This window comes from Cucurbita moschata, unplaced genomic scaffold, assembly GCF_002738365.1.
Source record: "Cucurbita moschata cultivar Rifu unplaced genomic scaffold, Cmos_1.0 Cmo_Scf00028, whole genome shotgun sequence".
NCBI classification, from domain to species: Eukaryota; Viridiplantae; Streptophyta; class Magnoliopsida; order Cucurbitales; family Cucurbitaceae; genus Cucurbita; species Cucurbita moschata.
Window position 1 is genome coordinate 3,115,387 of NW_019268544.1, and position 21,663 is coordinate 3,137,049.

General features: G+C 38.2%; 5 protein-coding genes across 6 annotated transcripts; 2 read left to right on the plus strand and 3 right to left on the minus strand.

Annotated features, from left to right (window-relative positions):
• The first annotated feature begins 1,467 nt into the window (after window positions 1-1,467).
• Window positions 1,468-6,992, plus strand: LOC111463643. The gene is made up of 13 exons (XM_023107670.1): window positions 1,468-1,766; window positions 1,987-2,145; window positions 2,374-2,625; window positions 2,734-2,853; window positions 3,060-3,140; window positions 3,388-3,483; window positions 3,668-3,763; window positions 3,973-4,026; window positions 4,109-4,312; window positions 4,701-4,826; window positions 5,087-5,152; window positions 5,668-5,964; window positions 6,423-6,992. Exons 1-13 carry the CDS (start codon window positions 1,704-1,706, stop codon window positions 6,894-6,896), a joined length of 2,088 nt encoding a protein of 695 aa, XP_022963438.1. The 5' UTR covers window positions 1,468-1,703; the 3' UTR covers window positions 6,897-6,992.
• A 1,864-nt stretch (window positions 6,993-8,856) lies between these two features.
• LOC111463406 (protein SHI RELATED SEQUENCE 1-like) lies at window positions 8,857-10,378 on the minus strand. The gene is made up of 2 exons (XM_023107337.1): window positions 9,545-10,378; window positions 8,857-9,450 (listed from the first exon to the last, which is right to left on the minus strand). Exons 1-2 carry the CDS (start codon window positions 10,032-10,034, stop codon window positions 9,092-9,094), a joined length of 849 nt encoding a protein of 282 aa, XP_022963105.1. The 5' UTR covers window positions 10,035-10,378; the 3' UTR covers window positions 8,857-9,091.
• Window positions 10,379-12,923: 2,545 nt separating this feature from the next.
• Window positions 12,924-19,227, minus strand: LOC111463355 (glutaredoxin-C3). 2 transcript variants are annotated; one of them, XM_023107259.1, is made up of 9 exons: window positions 19,052-19,227; window positions 18,049-18,122; window positions 17,849-17,947; window positions 17,064-17,735; window positions 16,705-16,934; window positions 15,766-16,623; window positions 15,222-15,670; window positions 14,585-15,114; window positions 12,924-14,469 (listed from the first exon to the last, which is right to left on the minus strand). In XM_023107259.1, exons 1-4 carry the CDS (start codon window positions 19,216-19,218, stop codon window positions 17,680-17,682), a joined length of 396 nt encoding a protein of 131 aa, XP_022963027.1. In that variant the 5' UTR covers window positions 19,219-19,227; the 3' UTR covers window positions 12,924-14,469; window positions 14,585-15,114; window positions 15,222-15,670; window positions 15,766-16,623; window positions 16,705-16,934; window positions 17,064-17,679. The 2 variants fall into 2 exon arrangements, with proteins under 2 accessions (XP_022963027.1, XP_022963026.1); XM_023107258.1 differs by having other exon boundaries at window positions 16,705-17,735.
• LOC111463092 (probable methyltransferase PMT27) lies at window positions 13,164-16,938 on the plus strand. The gene is made up of 8 exons (XM_023106903.1): window positions 13,164-14,906; window positions 14,987-15,136; window positions 15,215-15,485; window positions 15,588-15,698; window positions 15,811-15,985; window positions 16,080-16,352; window positions 16,452-16,646; window positions 16,722-16,938. The coding sequence occupies exons 1-8, from the start codon at window positions 13,164-13,166 to the stop codon at window positions 16,936-16,938; spliced, it is 3,135 nt and encodes a 1,044-aa protein (XP_022962671.1).
• Window positions 19,228-20,103: 876 nt separating the features above from the next.
• On the minus strand, window positions 20,104-20,782 carry LOC111463382. Its single transcript, XM_023107304.1, has one exon. It carries the CDS (start codon window positions 20,716-20,718, stop codon window positions 20,290-20,292), a length of 429 nt encoding a protein of 142 aa, XP_022963072.1. The 5' UTR covers window positions 20,719-20,782; the 3' UTR covers window positions 20,104-20,289.
• Between the last annotated feature and the right edge of the window lie 881 nt (window positions 20,783-21,663).

Sequence of the window (21,663 nt, forward strand, 5' to 3'; positions counted from 1 at the left end):
TTTTTTTTTTTTTTTTTTTTTTTTTTCTTTTTCGATTTTTAGGGAGGTTGTAGTGCTCTTAAATTTCGTTCTCTCTATTTTTCTTGTCGGTTCTGTTAATTAATAATTATCTTTATTTGTGTTCGCCCACGAAGTGAATAAAAGAACTATAATTTGTATTTGTTTACGGAAAAACATGACAACTCTATTTTCTTCTATTTTCTTCTCCTTGCTTATGTTTTCATTTCTTCTTCAACTTTTGTGGAATCTCATAATCTCTAAACATCGATAGGTGTTGGTGGCATTGGCACATCGAGATGTCTATCTCCAATAACATTAAGCGATGATTTCTATCTCCAATAACATTAAGCGATGATGTCTATCTCCAATAACATTAAGCGATGATGTCTATCTCCAATAACATTAAGCGATGATGTCTATCTCCAATAACATTAAGCGATGATGTCTATCTCCAATAACATTAAGCGATGATGTCTATCTCCAATAACATTAAGCGATGATGTCTATCTCCAATAACATTAAGCGATGATGTCTATCTCCAATAACATTAAGCGATGATGTCTATCTCCAATAACATTAAGCGATGATGTCTATCTCCAATAACATTAAGCGATGATGTCTATCTCCAATAACATTAAGCGATGATGTCTATCTCCAATAACATTAAGCGATGATGTCTATCTCCAATAACATTAAGCGATGATGTCTATCTCCAATAACATTAAGCGATGATGTCTATCTCCAATAACATTAAGCGATGATGTCTATCTCCAATAACATTAAGCGATGATGTCTATCTCCAATAACATTAAGCGATGATGTCTATCTCCAATAACATTAAGCGATGATGTCTATCTCCAATAACATTAAGCGATGATGTCTATCTCCAATAACATTAAGCGATGATGTCTATCTCCAATAACATTAAGCGCTAATAAATATGGTTCACTTCAACCTGGTACATAGTGTGAATTTTGAGTTTCATACTTTTAAGAGGGAGTTTCATACTTTTAAGAGGGAGTTTCATACTTTTAAGAGGAATGTTTCGTGACTGAATTTGTATTTATTTAATCTATGACTTTTAAAAATTCATAAAATTTAACTATTAAATATATTTTTTTAAATTTAGAATATGATAAACTAACACATTTCTAAAAAAAAAAAATTTGTTCATTATAATTAGGTTTTGAGAAATTCATTTAGTGAAACTAAAATAGTAGAAAATTCAGCAAAAATTATTTGTATTGAAAACGTTCCTAGAAATTTAATTAATATATGGATAAAAGATGCAAGAATTATTGTCTATCCTTAAACCCTAAACCCAAACTCGTCCCCAAAGGTCGAACCGGCCCAACAAGATTGTTATTGAAACCCGAATGTTTGGGCCAGTCGCAAGAAAAGCCCAATTGTTAAATAGCGGGAAACAATCTACAACGGATCCTATTAAAACGCTGTCGGTAACGGTAGTGTCGAACTGCTGCAATCCACCGTCGTCTCCGTCGCGTCTCGTGTTGTAGGTCGTTATCCTCAATGGGAATTTGGTGAAATGTTGAAGCCAATTATTTCTCTGGTTTCCTAACTGTAAGGAGTGAACCTAAGCTCTTAGCCTTTACGCCTCGAAGCTGCATTTCCATTTTCCTTGGAGAACTGTGAATCGGCTGATTCAACCCACTGGAGCTGAAGGTCAAAGAGAATCCAACTATATGAGGAAGCGAGATTTAGCCATTCTTATGCTATCAGCCTTCGCTATTTTTTTCTCTCTTCAGGTTTCCGATTTGTTGTCATCTCCATTTCCTAATTTATACTCGTTTTTTTCTTAATTGTCGAATAACATACTTGTTTAGGACTTCTTCTGATTTCATCCTTTGGCGTTCCTTGATTTTGGAATTTTATTGCTGTTTCGACGATATTGTGTTGTTGCTTTGCCATTTCCTTTGTTAACTTTGTTAAAGTGGGACTGATTATTGTGTCTCTCCTGAGTTTCAGCATGAAGGCCATTTCTCGTTTAGGGAGGCATGGATGCATCTCACTGATGAGTACCCAATCAAGTATGAAGGTGATCGTCTCCCGCCACCTATCGTCGCCGATCTTAATGGTGATGGAAAGAAGGAGGTTCTTGTGGCAACACACGATGCTAAAATTATGGTAATCTCGAGTCCCGTGCCTCATTCATTTGGTTTTATCTGATCACGTGTGTTCTCTTATGGAATAATTTGGTAGATTATTTTAGCCTGCTGCAATGTTAAATACGACTCGTTTCTTTCTGTACCATATGATGATTGGATTTCCAGAACATTTTGCTCGCTCCTAAAGCGTTTTGCTCGTCAATCGGCTATGTAGATTTGTTTTATGAACTTTGATTGGTCGTTTCAGGTTTTGGAACCCCATAGTAGGCGAGTGGATGAGGGATTTAGCAATGCTCGTGTGCTGACAGAGGTCTCTTTGTTGCCTGATAAAGTACGCGTTTCATCTGGTAGACGTCCAGTAGCCATGGCTACTGGAATTATTTATCGGCATCCCAGACATGGTCAACCAGTGACTCAGGTTCTTGTTGTTGTTACATCCGGTTGGTCTGTAATGTGCTTTGATCACAATCTCAAGAAGTTATGGGAAACAAATCTGCAGGTTTGTTTTTTTGTGCTTTATGCCATGTTCATTGCATTTTCTTTGTTCTATCATTCTCCTTAGATCATTTGGTTTTCTAATAGCCTAGTTCTTGGTGGGATTTGACAGGAGGATTTTCCACATAATGCTCACCACAGAGAGATAGCAATCTCGATAAGCAATTATACCCTAAAGCATGGTGATTCAGGATTGGTTATTGTTGGTGGGAGAATGGAAATGCAGCCACGTGTATGTCTTATTGTATTTTGGTTGTTAAGATGCATGATATTTATTTACTTCTCACAGTACTAGTTTGAATGCTGTCATATTTGTGTTTTCTCCCTCCACAGTCAATATCAAGAAAATTTCCTACTGTTTCAATCTTTTGTTATCTTTTAGTTGAGGATTCAGCATAATGGAATCAACATACTATTTACCAAAGTACTTCCATATAGATTTTTATGGATCCCTTTGAAGAATTTGGAATTGGAGAGAAGAAAGCTGAGCAGCATAGAAGAAGTGCTACCGAAAAGGAGGTAGGTTTGAAAATGCGGATGATTATGGAGAACTGGACCCTTGAAATGAATAAACTGTTTTGTGTTTTCATGGTTTGGAGATTGAATTTATATTTCGAACTTGAGGAACTTTGTTACTTAACTCACTGGTCTGACTTACTAGTGTGACAAATTTAGCTGTAGTTGGTACTTGATAGTTGCATATTTTCTGTTAAAATTAAATGTTGGCGGAAGATGGTTACATGATAAGTAAACGCATTCTTTGTAGACTTCTGAGAACTCTGGGGCAGTACATTTACGCCATTTTGCATTTTATGCATTTGCTGGTCGATCTGGTGTGCTACGATGGAGCAGGAAGAATGAGGTGATTTAACTTATACTCTGTTTCGTGCCTTTTCATATTGTTTATTGGGAAACTTCTTCTTCAGAGGACACTGTTACTTCATCAGAAAAATTGTCATTCCTTTTTTGTCGAGGAACTGCAAGTAGTTACTCTCTGTAGATCTTGGCATTCACTTCTTATTAATGATTTTATCGTCATGTTTCAGAACATTGAGGCACATTCTTCAGATGCATCACAGTTAACTCCACAGCATAATTACAGGCTCGATGTTCATTCTCTGAATACTCGACATCCTGGAGAGGTATGATGTATTATACTGATTCTTGTACTAACATTGATTAGTTCCATTACAATTCAACATCCATGCTAATATTAATGTGATCTAAACACAAGTTTTTACCCTGCACAAGAGTTTGTAGTTAGAATTTTCTCCAGTTATGGAAGTTTTGAGATGATTTCTCTTTTAAAAAATAAATACTAGTAAAATTCCTAAGCCCTTGCATATTGTAGTTTGAGTGCAGGCAATTTAGAGAATCGGTCCTTGGAGTTATGCCTCACCACTGGGTAAGGTCTCGCATATTTTTCTGTTGTAATTTTCTGGTAAATATTTGATTGCTTTATTAATTAATGTTTTTTGTTCAAACAGGATAGGAGAGAAGACACTGTGCTAGAGTTGGCACACTTTAGGCGACATAAAAGGAAAATGCTGAAGAAAACATCTGGAAAATCAATTAATTTTCCTTTTCACAAGCCTGAGGAAAACCATCCTCCTGGGAAGGACTCGAGTAAAAGGATTCCTAAAATTATTGGCAGTGCTGCAAATATTGCCGGTTCAGCAAAAACTAAGAAGGTACAGTCCGTCAATGCCTTCATTGCATTTTGATGAATAAATTCTTGAATAATTAACGAAGATGGAGTTTCTGAATTCGTAATTTGGACCCATTCATAAGATGGAGTTTTTCTCCCAATTGCTGTTTTTTATATAATTAAGAACGCTCTGACAGACATTGCCTTCAAAAAGTGTCCATTTTAGATTATTTCAATGTCCCTTTTTTTCGTACGACAAATATAGCGAGTGAGATTTGAATCTCTGACCTCAATGAAATGAGTAAATATCTTGGGGTGGATTTGAATGAGGCAAGGAGTATCACAACTAAGCTCATGTTGGCAGGGTAAAACTGCTCCTCATTCTCAGTTATTAGTATTTTTTTCATAACTTCTTAATATTTTTGATACAGCGTCTTCCATATGTTCCTACCATAACTAACTATACCAAGCTTTGGTGGCTTCCTAATGTTGTCGTGGCTCATCAAAAAGAAGGTATAGAAGCTCTGCATTTGGCATCTGGCCGCACTGTTTGCAAGGTGTGCTTTTATGATCGTTATCTGCTAGATTTTCAGGACTACGTAATGGTTTTTTGCATTTCATCTCAAATGAAAAGGTGTTTCTTTGTTGCAGCAAAAGAATCCTATATGTTATTCCTTAAAAAAATTTCAAGAACCTATTTCGGCTTGCCCACATTTTCATCTTTTAGTTTATACCATATACATAAAATTGAAAATTCTTCTTTTACGTCTATGCAAACTACTTCTGTTCCAAATTGAAATCATTATTGATTTTCCAGGTACATCTTCAAGAAGGTGGTTTGCATGCTGATATCAATGGAGATGGAGTCCTTGATCATGTTCAGGTGCACAAATTTTCTTGACATATCAATATTTACGTTGGCCTTAGGGCATTGTTCTTGGTTCCTTAATTACTGCAATGTGCGCAGTTCAATTCTAAATAGTCTTGGAATTTTATTATTCATGTTCAGATACTCAGTATTCCTGATTGCATGGGGAAGTGGATATTCTTTAATATTGTGCACGGCTTGCCTTGATGAGTGAACAGAAAGACATGGCTACTTCACCTTGTGCAATTTTCTATGTTACCTGATCTTCCGAGTCTGATATTGAGTACATGTCTTACCTGCTTCCTGATTCTTGCTTATTCCAATTGCATATAGGTTTAGATACCATCATTAGCCATTTAGTATCATTCAATTTCTCAAGTCCTGCATTTGCGAGAAAGAAATTGAATGCATACATTCTAAATAGCATTTAAATATCACTGATGAAGTTGTGGTGTTCACATTTTAGTAAAAGTCTACATTTAGGATAATTGTTTCGATTTTGGGAAATTTTCAAATTTTTTAACACTCAGGCTGTTGGAGGAAATGGTGCTGAGCGCACTGTGGTTACTGGATCAATGGAAGTTATTCAACCATGTTGGGCTATTGCAACCTCTGGGGTACCTGTTCGAGAACAACTCTTTAATGCTTCCATATGCCATTTTTCCCCTTTTAACTTCTTCCAACACGGAGAACTTTCAAAATTTGGCCGTATTCCAGACATTGGTTCTTTAGAGGTTGCAACTCCCATTATTATCCCAAGAGAAGATGGTCATAGGCAGCGTAAGGGAAGCCATGGCGATGTTGTTTTCTTGACCAACCGAGGAGAGGTATTGCCAAATTGGCATCTATTTGCACCTTTTTTTTTTTTGTAGTAATTTGTTGTACATTTTAATTTAACTTGAATGCACTCTAATATTCCTTCTCATTTTCTTTTCGTTATATATGTTGGAAGTAATTATGGCATAGCTTAAATGCAAAGATATTGGGACGCTTCTGGTTATTTGTGTGCCTTGCATATTCATTGCATGTTCATCCCATCGGTCATACAGGAGAGTTCTCTTTTGTTTAATCAAGAAATAGACTGCACGGATGTAAACCTCCATAACAAGTTTGAAACATGTCAGTGAAATGTGAACATAAAACTAAATCATCTTGAATGCATTGCTTGTATCATCCACAATCCAGTCTGTGTTTACTTTTTTGCCATCAGTAAATCAATCAGACTTCATTCCTTTTTATGTTTATACGAGTCGGCTTGATGACTCGATGGTATTATTTGGTGCAGGTAACGTCGTATTCACCTGGATTGCACGGTCATGGTGCTGATTGGCAGTGGCAGATCTTAACAGGTGCTTCTTGGTCTAATGTTCCATCTCCATCAGGAATGATGGAAGCTGGTACAGTGATTCCCACACTCAAGACGATCTACTTGCGAGTGCATGACGATCGAGCAATGGTCCTTGCTGCAGGAGAGCAAGAAGCCATAGTCATATCTCCTGGGGGAAGCATACAGGCATCAATCGATCTTCCTGCCTCTCCTACCCATGCCCTCATCTGCGAGGACTTCTCAAACGATGGTCTTACAGATATTATCCTTGTGACCTCTACTGGGGTGTATGGCTTTGTCCAGACCAGGCAACCAGGGGCCCTCTTTTTCAGTACGCTGGTGGGCTGCCTCATCCTTGTAATGGGAGTCATTTTTGTTATCCAACACTTGAATTCGATTAAGGGAAAGCCTCGGCCTTCAACCAATTGGTAACAAGTAAGAAACAGTCTCTCATAAAGTGTTTTGATTTTAAATGCTTTGCTAACAGAGGAGGATCATTTCCGTAAATCTGGAGATGTAATTTATAGAGCAGAGTAGAATGTAAACGCCCCATCAAAAGCTTTTCAACCAAAACCCATCAAAAGCTTACTGGTATGTGTGTCTAAAAATCCACATCTGTTCCTTTCTTCCATTCTCATATTCCCATTCATTCTTCTGTCACGCGTATGAGAAATCTCAGAAGAATGTAAGGGATTGTTTTAGGGTGTGGCCTAAGCTAATAAGGGCACCCTCCCCTAATCTTTATATGGGACCACCCTCCCCCTCCCCCCTTCATTCTTCTTATTATTATTATTCATAATTTCCCTTCGATAGATATTGTCTACTTTGAATATAAGCTTTCATGGCTTTGTATTTTGTTTCTCCAAAAGACTTTATACCAATGGAGATGCACTCGATACTTATAAACCCATAATCATTCTTTTAATTAGCTAATGTTAGACATCTTCAATATTGTTCCCTGCTTATTTTAGCCAAGATTAGTGGATTTTGTTTGTTGATGGTCGTTGGAGTCCGAAAAGATCATAGATATATGTGTGTGGATGCGTGAGAAGATTATATTTTGCTTTTGGTGTAAAGGAAACCACCATGCGTTTGTATTATTATTATTATTTTGGATTTTGAATTCCTTAGGTAAAATAGGTCATCGATTCCCCCGTTGTGCTGCTGCTCAAGGAAAAAAACGCCACACCCATTTGTCTCCCCTTAGGTCAACTCTCAAAAGTAGGCTCTTCCACTTCACTTTCTTCTCCTTTTCTTTTTGTATTTTAATTTCATACCCATTTATGGATTGCTTCAAAAATACCACATTTCTTCTTCACTTTCATGCAATAACAAAACCCATTTAATTTCAAGAACAAAAAACTGGGTTGGCTTTTTGTGCTATGCAACGTCGCTCTCACTCACGCTGTTTAAGTCGCTTTATGATTTGACACCAAATTTGTGAAATGGTGTATATATATATATATATATATATATATATATAGGCGAATCCATGGGTTGGCTTCCTCATACTGATATTCACATGCATCCACTGATTCAAAACCCTTCATTTCCCCATCACTATTCCTTTCTTTTCTTCACTTTTAAGCTTCCTTTCTTCCATTTCCTCTGGGAAACATGTCAATTTTCATACACAATTCCAAATTCTTTAACCACCCATAAACATCAACCTCCTACATCACCTAACCAAATCATTCAAATTTCGAATCTTAATCACCCATCTTCTTGTTGTGCGGGTCGGGGTTCGTAATCTTCATACGCCCACGAGACAAATAGTTCGAACCAATCAACTTAAACACATATAATAGCTTATCATCGAGTATAAGAAAACCTAATGTCATTTGATGAAATAGCCTGAATTATAGTATACCATCTTTATCATATTTGACACTTTATCATACATAAATACCTTGCAGGTTTACTCTATGTATTATATTTGACCTTTTATTCTAATCAAATATTTTATATCCATTTATTGCTTTTTCCATTAACCACCATTTAGATACGATGATTTGAACAAATATTCTCAGAAATGATGATATTTAGACATGCAAACACGAGATCAAGAACAAAGAAGGAAGAAGATGAAGTTGAAGCTGAGAGCTCCACAGAGTAAACAACATGCAAAAAAAAAACGTTTAACAAATTGTTTAAGGTTTGAAGCATATAATATGAGAAAGAGAGATTTAAATGTTGGGTTTTTGAAGTTTAATTCTACAAAATTAATTTATGCACAACATTGTTGTCGTCTTAGGTTGTTGGTTTATCCAAATATAAAAGAAGAAAATGCATATTTTATTTATTTATGATAATAACAATAACAATAATAATAATGAAAAATAAAAACACATACAGGAACAGCACAAGACTCTACGCAACCACAAACATGTCGTACACAAAAACGGCTTTGGATTTCAACAACAATAATTTTGTATGTTCCAAACTACGCATTGAAATTTGAACCCAAACCTTTAATTTAATGTAAAAACAAATAAACATTTCCACATTATTCCCCGATTTTGTGAAGGGTTTTCTTTTTTTCACTACAAATTTTCAGGATATGCAGAAATAATCAACGGAAATGGAAAAAAAAAAGTGAAAATGAAAATATGATAAGTTTTTTTTTTTTAGGATCTTGGTGGTAGGAAGAATTGCGTACCCGCCATGAAGCTATTGAGCGGCGCTGAGTATAACGAAGAGGGATCGAGTAAGGGTAATGCGGCGGAGGAAGCAGCGTTGGCATCGGCGGCACCGGCGATGAAATTCAGTGGTTGCAACCCACCACCGCCGCCGGACGAGGTCTCACCGGGAAGATAATTATTTTCGGGTCCTTGATCGTATAGAATTCCCTTGAAAACATGTCCTCCGATGTTCACTGCCGTTTGATATGCGTATTGATCGTCGGTGTCGTCGGTGGAGCTGAGACGAACGCAACGGAATACAGCCGGGGAGTTCAATTCCGCCGGGAAATTCCCAATTTCTAACCCTAAATTCAAAGTAACTTCAAATTAAAAAATTATAATATGTATAAATTGGTGAGGAAAAAAAGAAAAAAAGAAAAAAAGAAAAAGTAATTGTACCAGAAGTGTTGGTGGTGGGGATGTTATAATCTGTGTGGCGTTTGGGATGGGTTTGTAAGGCGGCGAGTTTTTGTTGGCGCTGACGGCGCTTGGCGGCAGGGACCCAAGTGCTTTTGACATGGGTCTGGCAAGGGAAGCCTCGGGTGTTGCAGCAACTCCTGCATCGCATATGGGTACAGTCTTTTTTGGCTTGGTTGCCGCAGTCTTGGCAGCTGATTCCCCCTCCGCCTGATCCGGAGCTAATCATCATTAAATTACCGGATCTGGACGAGGATTCATCCGAGTACAGATTGTTGTTGTTGTTGTTGTTGTGAGACCGCGCTTGAAATAGCGATTGTTGTTGGTGCTGTTGGGGCTGCCATAGCTCGACGCTTCCGGGCTTGTACCAAAACAAGGTGTCCGGGGGGAGTGTTTGGTTTGGGCGATTCGTGTCGGGTTGTTGGTGTTCTTGGTCGGTGGAGCCTAGAGTGAAGAAACCAGACATTGACATTGTTGGTGTGAGCCAGAAGAACCTGAAGGTGACCTAATATCCATAATCAGAGGGTCCAACCCCTGGGTGATCAACTGAAAGAAGAAAGAAATTGGTAGCTGGTGGTGGCTGAGAGTTAATCACGCTTTGAATTTCTGGCCTCCTTTGTGTCTGAGAGTGGCATTTATGGCGGAGAATAACAGCTCTGTCTGCAGCGCCGCCATGCCTTTCTCCGCCCCACTTAATCTCTGTTTCTGAATCTGCTGCAGTTATGACCCTTTTTCCACTCTCTCTTCCAAACGACACAGCCAATTTTGTTCTTCTTCTTGTTTTTGTTCTTGTTCGCTCCTCGGCTCAAGATCTCATCGTCTTCATCCGACGGCTGTCGGTCGCCCACATGTCGACCCACCAGCTTTTGCCCCCCTTCCTTCCTTTTGCGGAAACCCCGCTACTTGTCTCTCATTTTATTTTTCTCTAATTTAAATTCTATTTTTTACAATTTATTTTCATTATTTATTTATTGGTTTACATTTATTAAATATTAGATTAATTCGATCCCTCATGAGTTTTATGATAAATGGGTTGAATTGGTTTCGATGGAGCTAATGAACCGATTTGGTTTGACTACAACCCTAAATAAATTACAGAACTCGGTCGGGTTTGACTATTAATATTATTTTTAGATTGATTTATTTTTATTTATAATGAAAGAAAATGATTGGAATATTTTTTTATATATATAATAATGAAATAATGGGGGATTTTGGGCAGATTGGATTAAAAATTAAAAAAGAAATAATTAGATATTTATTATATGAATATTTATTTAGTGCTTGTGATGGCGTGGCTCTACAACCACACACACAGCCACTTCTCCTCGTACCTTTTCCCTTCCCCCCTGATCCTCTTTTTATTATTATTTTAATTAATTCCCCATTTATTATTTTACCTTAACAATAAAATTATATATATAAAAAACAGAAAATAATATTGGGGGCCATACTAAGAGAGTAACATGTGTGTTGGAGGTTTGGGTCGGATAAATTAAAACCCGTTACATCCAAACACGTCGATTTAGTTCATAAGATAAGAGTTAGGACCCACGAAATTTATATGAAGTGAGGATCCTGTTTAAATGGAGAATGAACCAGACAAGAGATCTTTTAAAAATTGAGTCTAATGATAGATAATTTTTATCTAATAAATTTGGCTTATTCCATTTTTTTTTTTTTTGTTATTCTTATTTTTTTTTCATAATTATTTATTGGGCATTAATTAAACTTATGTATAATAACAAATTAGATGTGAATAATTACTAATGAGACATTTGACTTTTTATTAAAAAAAATATATACAAAAGATATTTGATTTGTACCGTGCTATAGAATTGTAAAAGTGTTTTAATTAATCACGCAACATCAATTCAAGTTGACTCGACAAGACATACTAGAATCATCATGATAAACATTCAACATTAAAATATTTCATTTTAAAATTTTGAATTAATTCATTGAGGTAGAGTTTTTTTTTTTTTTTGGTTCAATTTTATCCGCGCAAATTTATTTAAAAAATTATATATTAGGAAATAAGATTTTAGTTATTATTGAGTTGCAAACTCCGTTCCGTTCCATTCTCAAGTAGTTAATCCAACTAATTCGAAATTTCGAACAAGTCCAACTTCAACCCTTGTATATACCCGTAAATGAAATACAACATTATCAAATTTAAAATAAAATGCAGCTAAAAAATACGAAAAATAATGGGGTTTAGGGTTTAAAGCAACAAATTAAAATTAGATTTTATGATAAACCCTACTATAAGTAGGGTAATTAAGGCAATTCACTCATCGAGCTTTGTACCAAATTATTAAGAAGATAATGGCTTAATTATGGATTACTCGACACCCAACCCTTAAATCATTGCCCTTCCTCTTCTTCTTCTTCACAGTTTCCTAATTAAATTATTATTTTAATATTTAAAATCATATTTAGTCAAAAGTTCAAGCAACTGAATTAAATTTCTGAGTTTAAAGAAATGTAATATTTAAAAGACCGTGAGAGGTTGTTGAATTAAAAAAAATTAAATAATGGAAAAAGAAATAGAAAAAGGAAATGAAAATAGGAGGGGGAAGGCCGAAGAGAAGGCAAGGTTTTCGGCGAAGAACATAACCTTTGGGAACATTCATCATTTAAAAATGGTCGTTGATTTGACAACCCACCTCCCTCATACACACATTTCACCATCTTCATTGGGCCACACATTTGAATCACACTCATAATAAGTCACTTCACATGATGTAAGAAAAGAACCCACTTTATAGCATATCAATTCATGCCATAACATTTTTTAGATCTAAGTTACAATAATTTATGTAAAGAGATATATATTTTTAAATCTATATCTAATAATCATTAAGAAAAACCGTTCTACTGCGGTTTGAGCGACGGTCACATTGAATAATTTGTGTAAATTTGAAGGTTTTCGAGTGAGAATGGGTGAAGCGGGTCATTGGATAAGGACATGAGTGCGGGCGGGCCATTGGATAAGGACATGAGTGAATGAGTTAGCCAAGATCCCATTGTTGACTGAAGATTAGATTTGATGCTAGCTGGGGCAACCCCATGGCCCATTCCATCCCCAACCACAGCCTTAGATCCTATTTTTCTTCCCTTTCACAGTGTTTGATTGTCACTTTCACCAACTTCCTTTTTTTTCTTCTTTTTGGTTCTATTGGGCCTCTCTTATTTTACTGGTTCGGCCCACGGCCCACTTTCAGTTGGACATGGGTTCCCGGCTCAAAATGATTTAAAGAAATAAAAATAATAATAATAAAAGAAAAAGAAAAAGAAAAAAGCTGGCGAGCGAGAGAGAGTGGTGCCATGCAATCCCATGCAAAAAAAGGAACGTGGAAAAAAAATAAAAAAAAATAAAAAATTAAGGCCAAATTAGTTACTCCGAGTAGTTTGGATCTTCTCTCCTTGGGAACCTTCCAAATTTGGAAACAACATGTTTGTCTCTCTTCCACAATTTCCATTTCTTCTCTCTCTCTCTTACCATCTCGACCTGTACTATTTCTACTCACTCACCACAACACCCAAAACCATCCAAGCTTCCAAATTCCTCCATTTTTCACTTTTGGTTCTTCTCCTAATGGCGCTTGGAAGGCCCCGCAGTAGCAAGAGATCCTCCTCTTCTTCCTATGCTTCCACTGTTACAACCCTCATCTTCTTAGCCTTATGTGTTCTCGGAATATGGATGCTCACCTCCACCTCTGTTGTACCTCCGCAGACCACCACTCGGACTTCTTCCGATACCTCCTCCGCTACTACCACCATGGACAATCTCCAACTCCCTAGATCAGAGGATAAGGAGGCGTCTGCGGTGTTCGAGGATAATCCTGGTGATCTCCCTCTTGATGCTATTAAATCCGATGATAGTAATGATAGTAATGTTATCGATGACCGATCAAAGGACAGTGCCAGTGACGGGCAGGAATCTAGAGACCAAGACGGGGGTGGCGGAAATGAGGCTCAATTGTCGGAGGAGAGTGCAATGACTCAAAACCAACAAGTGGTTGAGAGCCAAAAAGTAGAGGAGAAGGTAGACTTGGGAGGGAGCCAAGAACAAAACGCTAATTCATCTGATCAAAGCAATGAATCCACGGAGACTGTGGAATCTGATAATAATAAATCGAATGAAGCATCGCTCGAGATTAATCCTCAAGAACAACCACAAGAACAGCTGCCGGAAGAGCCTGAAAACAATGGTAGTCAACAAGAAATTCCACAAGCAATTACAAATGAAGAGCAGCAGCAGCAGCAAGCAACCGACATCCCAGAAAACAGCGGAGACTCTCAAACCGATCAACAGCAAGCAACCGACATCCCAGAAAACAGCGGAGACTCTCAAACCGATCAACAGCAAGCAACCGACATCCCAGATAACAGCGGAGACTCTCAAACCGATCAACAGCAAACAACCGACATCCCAGAAAACAGCGGAGACTCACAGACCGATCAACAGCAAGCAACCGACATCCCAGAAAACAGCGGAGACTCTCAAAACGATCAACAGCAAGCAGCCGACATTCCAGAAAACAGCGGAGACTCTCAAACCGATCAACAGCAAGCAGCCGACATCCCAGAAAACAGCGGAGACTCTCAAACCGATCAACAGCAAGCAGCCGACATCCCAGAAAACAGCGGAGACTCTCAAACCGATCAACAGCAAGCAGCCGACATCCCAGAAAACAGCGGAAACTCTGAAAACGATCAACAGAAACCTGAAACTGAAGCTGAAAAAGTCCCACAAGAATCTGAAACCCAAAACCAGGATGATGGCAAGACCGAACAACAGCAACAACAACAGGACAGTTCAAACACAAGCAACAACAGTGAAGAAACTGCGTCGGAGCAAAATCAGCCACGAGAGGAACACCGACGCAACAAAATGCCAACTGAGAATCAAGAATCACAGAAAACTGAATCCAGGGAGAGCCAAGAAACACCAAAGGACTCAAAAACAACAGAAAACAAAGTGGAAGAGACAACCACTGCAGGGTCACTTGATACCTCGGCAATACCCAAAGAGTCGAAGGAGTCTAAAAAGTCGTGGTCGACACAAGCCGCGCAATCGGAGAACGAGAAAGATCGCCGGCGGGAAGAATCCACTAGCAACGGCAGCCTCTACGGGTACACTTGGCAGCTCTGCAACGTCACGGCGGGCACCGATTACATCCCCTGTTTAGACAACGAGAAAGCACTGAAGCAGCTGCGTACAACAAAGCACTTCGAGCACCGGGAGAGGCACTGCCCCGAGGAGGGACCCACCTGCCTTGTCGCACTGCCAGAGAATTACAAAAGATGCATCGAATGGCCCAAAAGCAGGGACAAGGTATACACAGATAGATGACATTGTTATTTGTGACTAGTCATTCATGAACCCGTCCTCATGGGATTCGTGGGTTGTCACAGATTTGGTACCACAATGTGCCGCATACAAAGCTAGCCGAAGTGAAAGGCCACCAAAACTGGGTCAAGGTCACGGGCGAGTTCTTGACTTTTCCCGGCGGTGGCACCCAGTTCATCCACGGCGCTCTCCACTACATAGATTTTATTCAACAGGTTAAAAAAAAAAAGTGAAATTCCCTTCTTGATTTTCGTATTAAATTCCAAAATAAATCAAGTAGGAGATGGGTGCAGGCTGTACCGGATATTGCATGGGGGAAGAGGACAAGAGTGGTATTGGACGTGGGCTGTGGAGTTGCCAGCTTCGGCGGCTATCTGTTCGAAAAGGATGTTCTTACAATGTCGTTTGCTCCAAAAGACGAGCATGAAGCTCAGGTGCAATTCGCACTTGAGCGGGGAATTCCGGCCATTTCTGCTGTCATGGGCTCACAACGTCTGCCATTTCCAAGCATGGTTTTTGACATTATTCACTGTGCTCGGTGTAGAGTGCCTTGGCATGCAGAAGGTCTTACAATCAAAATCAATCATGGGCTTTCCTGTTTTCTTAATTTGTAATTTCAGCTTTATAATTAGGAAATGGGACCTTTTTCTTTGCTTGCGCATGTAGGAGGGATGCTTCTCTTAGAATTGAACCGAGTGCTGAGGCCAGGTGGATTTTTTGTTTGGTCTGCAACTCCCGTGTATCAGAGCCTGGAAGAAGACATCGAGATTTGGAAGGGTAAGACGAGTAACATAACGTGTCAAATAAACAAACAAATAGATTTGAGAGCGCTTCAGATACTTACCGCACCTGCCACTGTCATTTCTATGGATTTTTGTTTTCCCCTCAGAAATGTCTGATTTGACGAAGTCCATGTGTTGGGAGCTAGTGACGATTCAGAAAGACAAGCTGAATTCCATTGGGGCCGCCATTTACAGGAAACCAGCCTCAAATGAATGCTACGATCAAAGAAAACACAAGCGTCCTCCCATGTGCAAAAACGACGATGATCCAAACGCAGCTTGGTAAGCAAGCATGCGGGGATATTGCGAGCTCAATGTTCTTCAATGGTTTTAGCTGATGGGTTTGATTTGATTAGCATCGGACTTCCGTTTTCAGGTACGTGCCATTGCAAGCGTGCATGCACCGTGTACCAGTTGACAATGCAATGAGGGGCAGTAACTGGCCACAACAATGGCCGAAGCGGTTGCAAGCACCTCCTTACTGGCTAAACAGCTCACAAATGGGAATTTATGGAAAACCAGCTCCGCAAGATTTCACAACTGATTATGAACATTGGAAAAGAGTTGTGAATAAAACTTACATGAGTGGATTAGGCATAAATCTGTCCAACATCAGAAATGTGATGGATATGAGATCTGTTTATGGCGGGTAGAGTAGATCATTCTGTCTATTCACAACTCAACCACAAAACTTATTCTTCTGAATGAAAGCGTTTCATGATACCTCATGCATGACTCGTCCTTGCAGGTTTGCAGCAGCGTTGAGAGACCTTAAAGTCTGGGTAATAAATGTGGTGAATATTGACTCTCCTGATACACTTCCGGTGATCTACGAGCGCGGTCTCTTTGGGATTTACCATGATTGGTGTGAGTCGTTCAGCACATATCCAAGAACATATGATCTACTACACGCTGATCATCTTTTCTCAAAGTTGAAAAAGAGGTAGAATAAGATACGATATTTTAAGCTTCTAGTGCACAGATAAAGATTCAAGCCTGACCTTTTTCTCTTGTACAGGTGCAAACTGCAACCTGTCTTGGCAGAGGTGGATCGAATAGTAAGGCCTGGAGGCAAATTGATTATCCGAGATGAATCCAGCACGATTGGAGAAGTGGAGAACCTGTTGAAGTCTCTCCGTTGGGAAGTTCACTTGACCTTCTCCAAAAATCAGGAAGGGCTTCTGAGTGCTCAGAAAGGCGATTGGAGACCAGATACTTATGCAGAGTCTTCCTGATTTGGTAGAAAAACAAGCATCCAATTCAATAAAAATAAAATTAAAATTACCCCCTAGCAAGAAGATTTGTAGACCACCTAGCATCTTCAGAAGAATGCAGTAGGTAAATAGGCACAGGCACATACCTTGTCCCCTGCAATCAGCTACTTGTGAGCTGCCAGAACTTCATTAGAGAGAGAGAGTGTAAGATATTTGGTCCACAAATTGTTAGAATTATATCCATAAAGTTGAAAATAATTACATACTATTGTATTCGAATACCCTTCATGGAAGAAATTATATTTTGAGTTCATTTTTTCACCACAGCTTCTTGGATAAGTATAGGCACTTCGTCATGACTGGACACCTGGTTCTTTTTCTAACAGAAGCTCACCCCATAATTTAATAGCTGAAATTTTTTCCAAAGATTATTTCAGAACAAACAAAATTGGCATATTTCAAAATCTAGCTAATGTAGAAAATCCATCTTCAATTTGTGTGCCACTACCACATTTATGAGACACAGCAAAAGCAGAGATAATCCAAACTCAACACCTTTTCACTACGGCTTCAAATAATGAAAAATAAAAAGGCATATTTTCATTAAAGCCAAGGCCTAAATTTGCAACAGCATTCTCTGTTGCAGAGTATCAACGAATAACAAATATTATCAAAAGTTTTCACAAAGTTAAGATTCCTCTGCACTGATATGCAGCTTCAGTCCAACACATATGTGCTTCCTCGTTCCCAGAAGGCAATCAATCAACTTGATGCAAGAAGTTTCTGCAACTGACCACTAGCAACAGCGGCTTTAAGATCTGAAAAATATATGGAAATCAAACCAAGTGGTGATGGAAATGAGAAATTTACTCTACGTCACTGAATAAGACGTAGAGAACTTTCAAATAATTAAGAAGCCGAGAGAACTCACCATCAGCGCCACCAATGTGCTTGCCATTCACAAAAATTTGAGGAACAGTGCGCCTGCCTGTCAGGTCTAGCAGGACACTCTGAATTTGAGGTCCATCATCTACATGTAAATGTAGATACTCATTATGTGGTCATGAATATGATTCTTCAAACAGTTATTGAATTTGCAAATGATCAACAAAATTAACACTGAATAAATACCTCGAAGATCAAGCTCCACAACAAAAGGTTTTTCGTGAAGTTCACTGAAGATGCGTTTGGCACCCATGCAATATCTACCAGTAGAATAAGACAAAGATAGAATATGAATCGCTTAATTATTGTTATTAAATTATTAAGAAACCATTTGAAGTGCCATAATTTTGTAGGTCTTCACTATTCGTATAGGATGATTCTTTTTTCTTTTTTAGAAGAAGCAAAAAGCAAATTTCATTGATCAATGAAATTGCTGGAGAGAGAGAGAGAGAGAGGAAAACCCCAACCCAATCTCAAAAGAAGTTACAGAAACCTACTTCAATTGGAAGTTGGAACAGTACGTAAATAAGAAATAGCTAACATGGCGCAATCTCTATAAGCCTCACTTCAAGAAAGAAGGAATAGCATAAAATCAGGGGGACTAAACGGTGTAAAGAATCCACTAGTAATACTGATTCCAGAAATCCAATTGAAAAGATCGCACATGTGAATGGCAATCTAGATAGAAAATGAATTCATTTTGTGATCAATATTTACGGTTGGACATCTAAGCAGTTCTCTCTCCACATACCTAAGAACTAATCAAAATAAAAATAGTTCAATCCACCGCCGACAACCGCGTAATTCTAATAATTCAAGGACGACAGATCTGCTAGAAACCACCAAGAAAAAAGAAGCCACAGTAGCAATCAAACAAGCTTTCTGTCCTTGGAGCAAACTATCTTGGCTTGGTCCCATCTCTACAAGGGAAATATAAGCTTCCTATTCACTCCAAATTTGACCAAAAACATCCGAATCCAGCACTCGTATATCCTAAATTTATTTCTCAAACATACGAGAATCGCTACTAATAGAAATTACAGATTGACTGGCACCAATAACTCAATCATTCCTAAGCCTAAATATCACGAATTGAGCCATCGAAATACGCAGGAAAAATAAATAGAAAAAGAAAAACAGAAAGCGTGCGTTCATCTAATTAGAAAAGAAAAAGAAGACGAGAACATACGGGCAGTAGGATTTGGAGAACATGGCAATCCTGTTAGAGAAGATGACATTCTGAACGAAGGCGGAAGTGGAAGTCGAAGCGTCGGCTCCGATAAGGCCATCTCTTGGCCGAAGGGCGGAGAGGGTGATCACCACCAGAGCCAGAGTCAACTGAAATCCGCGCATCATCGTCCAAAATTACACACAATCCTTCGACTGCTAAGCTTATATATCCAGGCCTATTGGGCCTAAACGGCCCGCCAAAAGAGAGAGAGAAAAAAAAAGATATTTGTTTTTTTTTTTTTAATTCAATTAGTGGAAAAGATTCCGAGCACAATCCATTCCAATTCCAATATAACAGATAAGCCACTAATTATAATTTTACAGATAAATAATTTTATATTAAAAAAATTAATACTTCTAACTTTAAACAATAATTAATTAATCGAATTATATTGATTTAAGAAATTAAATGTACTGTTCACTGTAATTTTCTACTTTTATTTCAAAATTTACACAATTTTTTATTGAATAGATTATAATTAGGTGAATAAATTATAATTAGGTGATGTAATATTTAGGTCCAACGTCCTCATTAACACACCGCCCGGTGTTTAGCTATGTCTGGCTCTGATACTATTTGTACAATCCAAGCCTACCGTTAGTAGATCTTGTCCATTTTGGCCCATTACAGTTCGTTACGTATTGTCGTCAATCTCACGATTTAAAACGTGTCTACTAGGGAGAAGTTTCCAAAATCTTATAAGAAATGTTTCGTTTTCCTCTCCAATCGAGATCTCGAGGCAAGATCTCAATATAAAAAGGGCTCAACAGTAAGAAAAAAAAAAACACTCCTAAAATTTACTTCTTGTTTTAAAAAAAATTGAAAATAAAAACAAAGTTAAAATAGCAAAACATATATACAAAAAAAAATCAAAAGTAAAAGAGGTGTGATATATATATATATATATAATTTTGCGTATAAAAATGGTAGTCCAAGGTCAACGTGGTCATGGTATGACTTTCTTCATTTTTCACCCACGAATTTAGCGTTCTTCTAAAGAGATGGAAAAAGGATGAAATGAAGCTCTTCGGCTTAATGTTATTGAAGAATATTTGTGGCATAGAAACACAGATTCAAATACAGATCGAATTTGATTTCGATCAACTTACAATAAACGGATTCAGAAATAGATTCATTTTGGATACAGATTTTTCTTATTAAAATTAGGGCTCGAAAGAAGAATACGATTCAGAATCTCAAGAATTGGACGCCGAACCTTTCTCGCAAAGCTTATTGTAATCTTCAAGCTCTTCGTAATACACGTCCCACACACATCGGACGCATCCACTACCACAACAATCCCCCGGCAACGGCTTCTCCGGCGGCGGCGGCGGCAATTTCACGGCCTTCTTCTCTGTCGCTTTCTTTTCTTTCTCCTCCACGCCTGTCCTCTGCAAATCGACTGATTGGATTTCTCTGGCTCCGTCGCTAGCCATGATCGATTTAGGGTAAACGCTTGACGACTGGAAATTGGGGATTATTTTCGCAGGGACTCGTCTCATGGCCAAGGGGACATATCGCCGCACATTCTCTGCCTCGAATTGGCGCAGACGATTTGAGTTACGATTCGATAAAGATGAGGAGAAAATGGAAGACGGAATGAAATTGTGGTGGATCAATTTCATGAAAACTAGAACGACTACACCGCCAATTGTGATTTATAATTCCAAGCGGAGGATCAAATTTTGACCAAAATTGAAAAGTTTAAAATAGTGCCCTAATTCATCGCATCAAACCCGACACGGCGCCGCCCCGGGTTTCAATTGGGCCGGTGGCCCAATTCTAAACTGGCGGCCCATCCAAAAAAATGGTTTCCGGACAGGATTGCGACATTCTTATCAGCTATAGATTATATGCTGTCCTAAAAAAAAAAAAACAAAAGAAGAATCATGTTGGATTTTCATCACATGATATTTATTCTAAGCTTCGACATCCGAGGTTGACATTATGGATTAATGCCTTATTTATGTCAATTTTTTTTTACCGTTGTTTTGTCTTATTTAATTTTCTATAAATATACTACAATGGAATCTCGTATATTTATTTATTTATTTACATAATTAATACATTTCATAAAACTTAAATTTTTAAATATTAAAAATGCTAGCCTTGTGAACACTGTCCCCAACTCGTGAACATTTATAGTTTTGTAAATGTCCAAGCCCACTGTGTTCGATAACAATATAAGAGCCTAAGTCCACCGCTAATAGATATTATCCGTTTTGGCTCTATCAGCCTCACGATTTTAAAACGCAGGTACTACGGAGAAGTTTCCACACCCTTTATAAAAAATGTTTCGTTTTCCCTCTCAGACTAATTTAGGATCTTACTGGGGTGCAAAAACTTCTTCTTAATATACGCGTTTTAAAACCGTCACACTGACGTCGATACATAAAGGTCTGAAATGGACAAATATCTACTAGCAACAAGTTTAGGCTATTACAAACATGTTCACAACAACAATTGGAACTACCTCACCAGCAAAAGGAATAGGATTCCCAAGCAAATCAGTTACAAGTCTTGTGCTCAGTGAAACCATCTTCCTTTACTCATGCAACAGAAGCTAGCGA

Bases quoted from the DNA above. Each gene is read 5' to 3' on its own strand.
- LOC111463643 (XM_023107670.1), top strand. From the start codon at position 1,704: ATGAGGAAGCGAGATTTAGCCATTCTTATGCTATCAGCCTTCGCTATT. The intron at 2,146-2,373 runs GTAATCTCGAGT...TGGTCGTTTCAG, and splicing joins CACACGATGCTAAAATTATG to GTTTTGGAACCCCATAGTAG. The intron at 4,827-5,086 runs GTGTGCTTTTAT...TTGATTTTCCAG, and splicing joins CTGGCCGCACTGTTTGCAAG to GTACATCTTCAAGAAGGTGG.
- LOC111463406 (XM_023107337.1), bottom strand. From the start codon at position 10,034: ATGTCAATGTCTGGTTTCTTCACTCTAGGCTCCACCGACCAAGAACAC. The intron at 9,451-9,544 runs GTACAATTACTT...CTTTGAATTTAG, and splicing joins CCCCACCACCAACACTTCTG to GGTTAGAAATTGGGAATTTC.
- LOC111463092 (XM_023106903.1), top strand. From the start codon at position 13,164: ATGGCGCTTGGAAGGCCCCGCAGTAGCAAGAGATCCTCCTCTTCTTCC. The intron at 15,486-15,587 runs GTCTTACAATCA...TTGCGCATGTAG, and splicing joins AGTGCCTTGGCATGCAGAAG to GAGGGATGCTTCTCTTAGAA. The intron at 16,647-16,721 runs GTAGAATAAGAT...TCTCTTGTACAG, and splicing joins TTCTCAAAGTTGAAAAAGAG to GTGCAAACTGCAACCTGTCT.
- LOC111463355 (XM_023107259.1), bottom strand. From the start codon at position 19,218: ATGATGCGCGGATTTCAGTTGACTCTGGCTCTGGTGGTGATCACCCTC. The intron at 18,123-19,051 runs GTATGTTCTCGT...TTCTACTGGTAG, and splicing joins TTCTCCAAATCCTACTGCCC to ATATTGCATGGGTGCCAAAC. The intron at 17,736-17,848 runs GTGAGTTCTCTC...TATATTTTTCAG, and splicing joins GCACATTGGTGGCGCTGATG to ATCTTAAAGCCGCTGTTGCT.
- LOC111463382 (XM_023107304.1), bottom strand. From the start codon at position 20,718: ATGAAATTGATCCACCACAATTTCATTCCGTCTTCCATTTTCTCCTCA.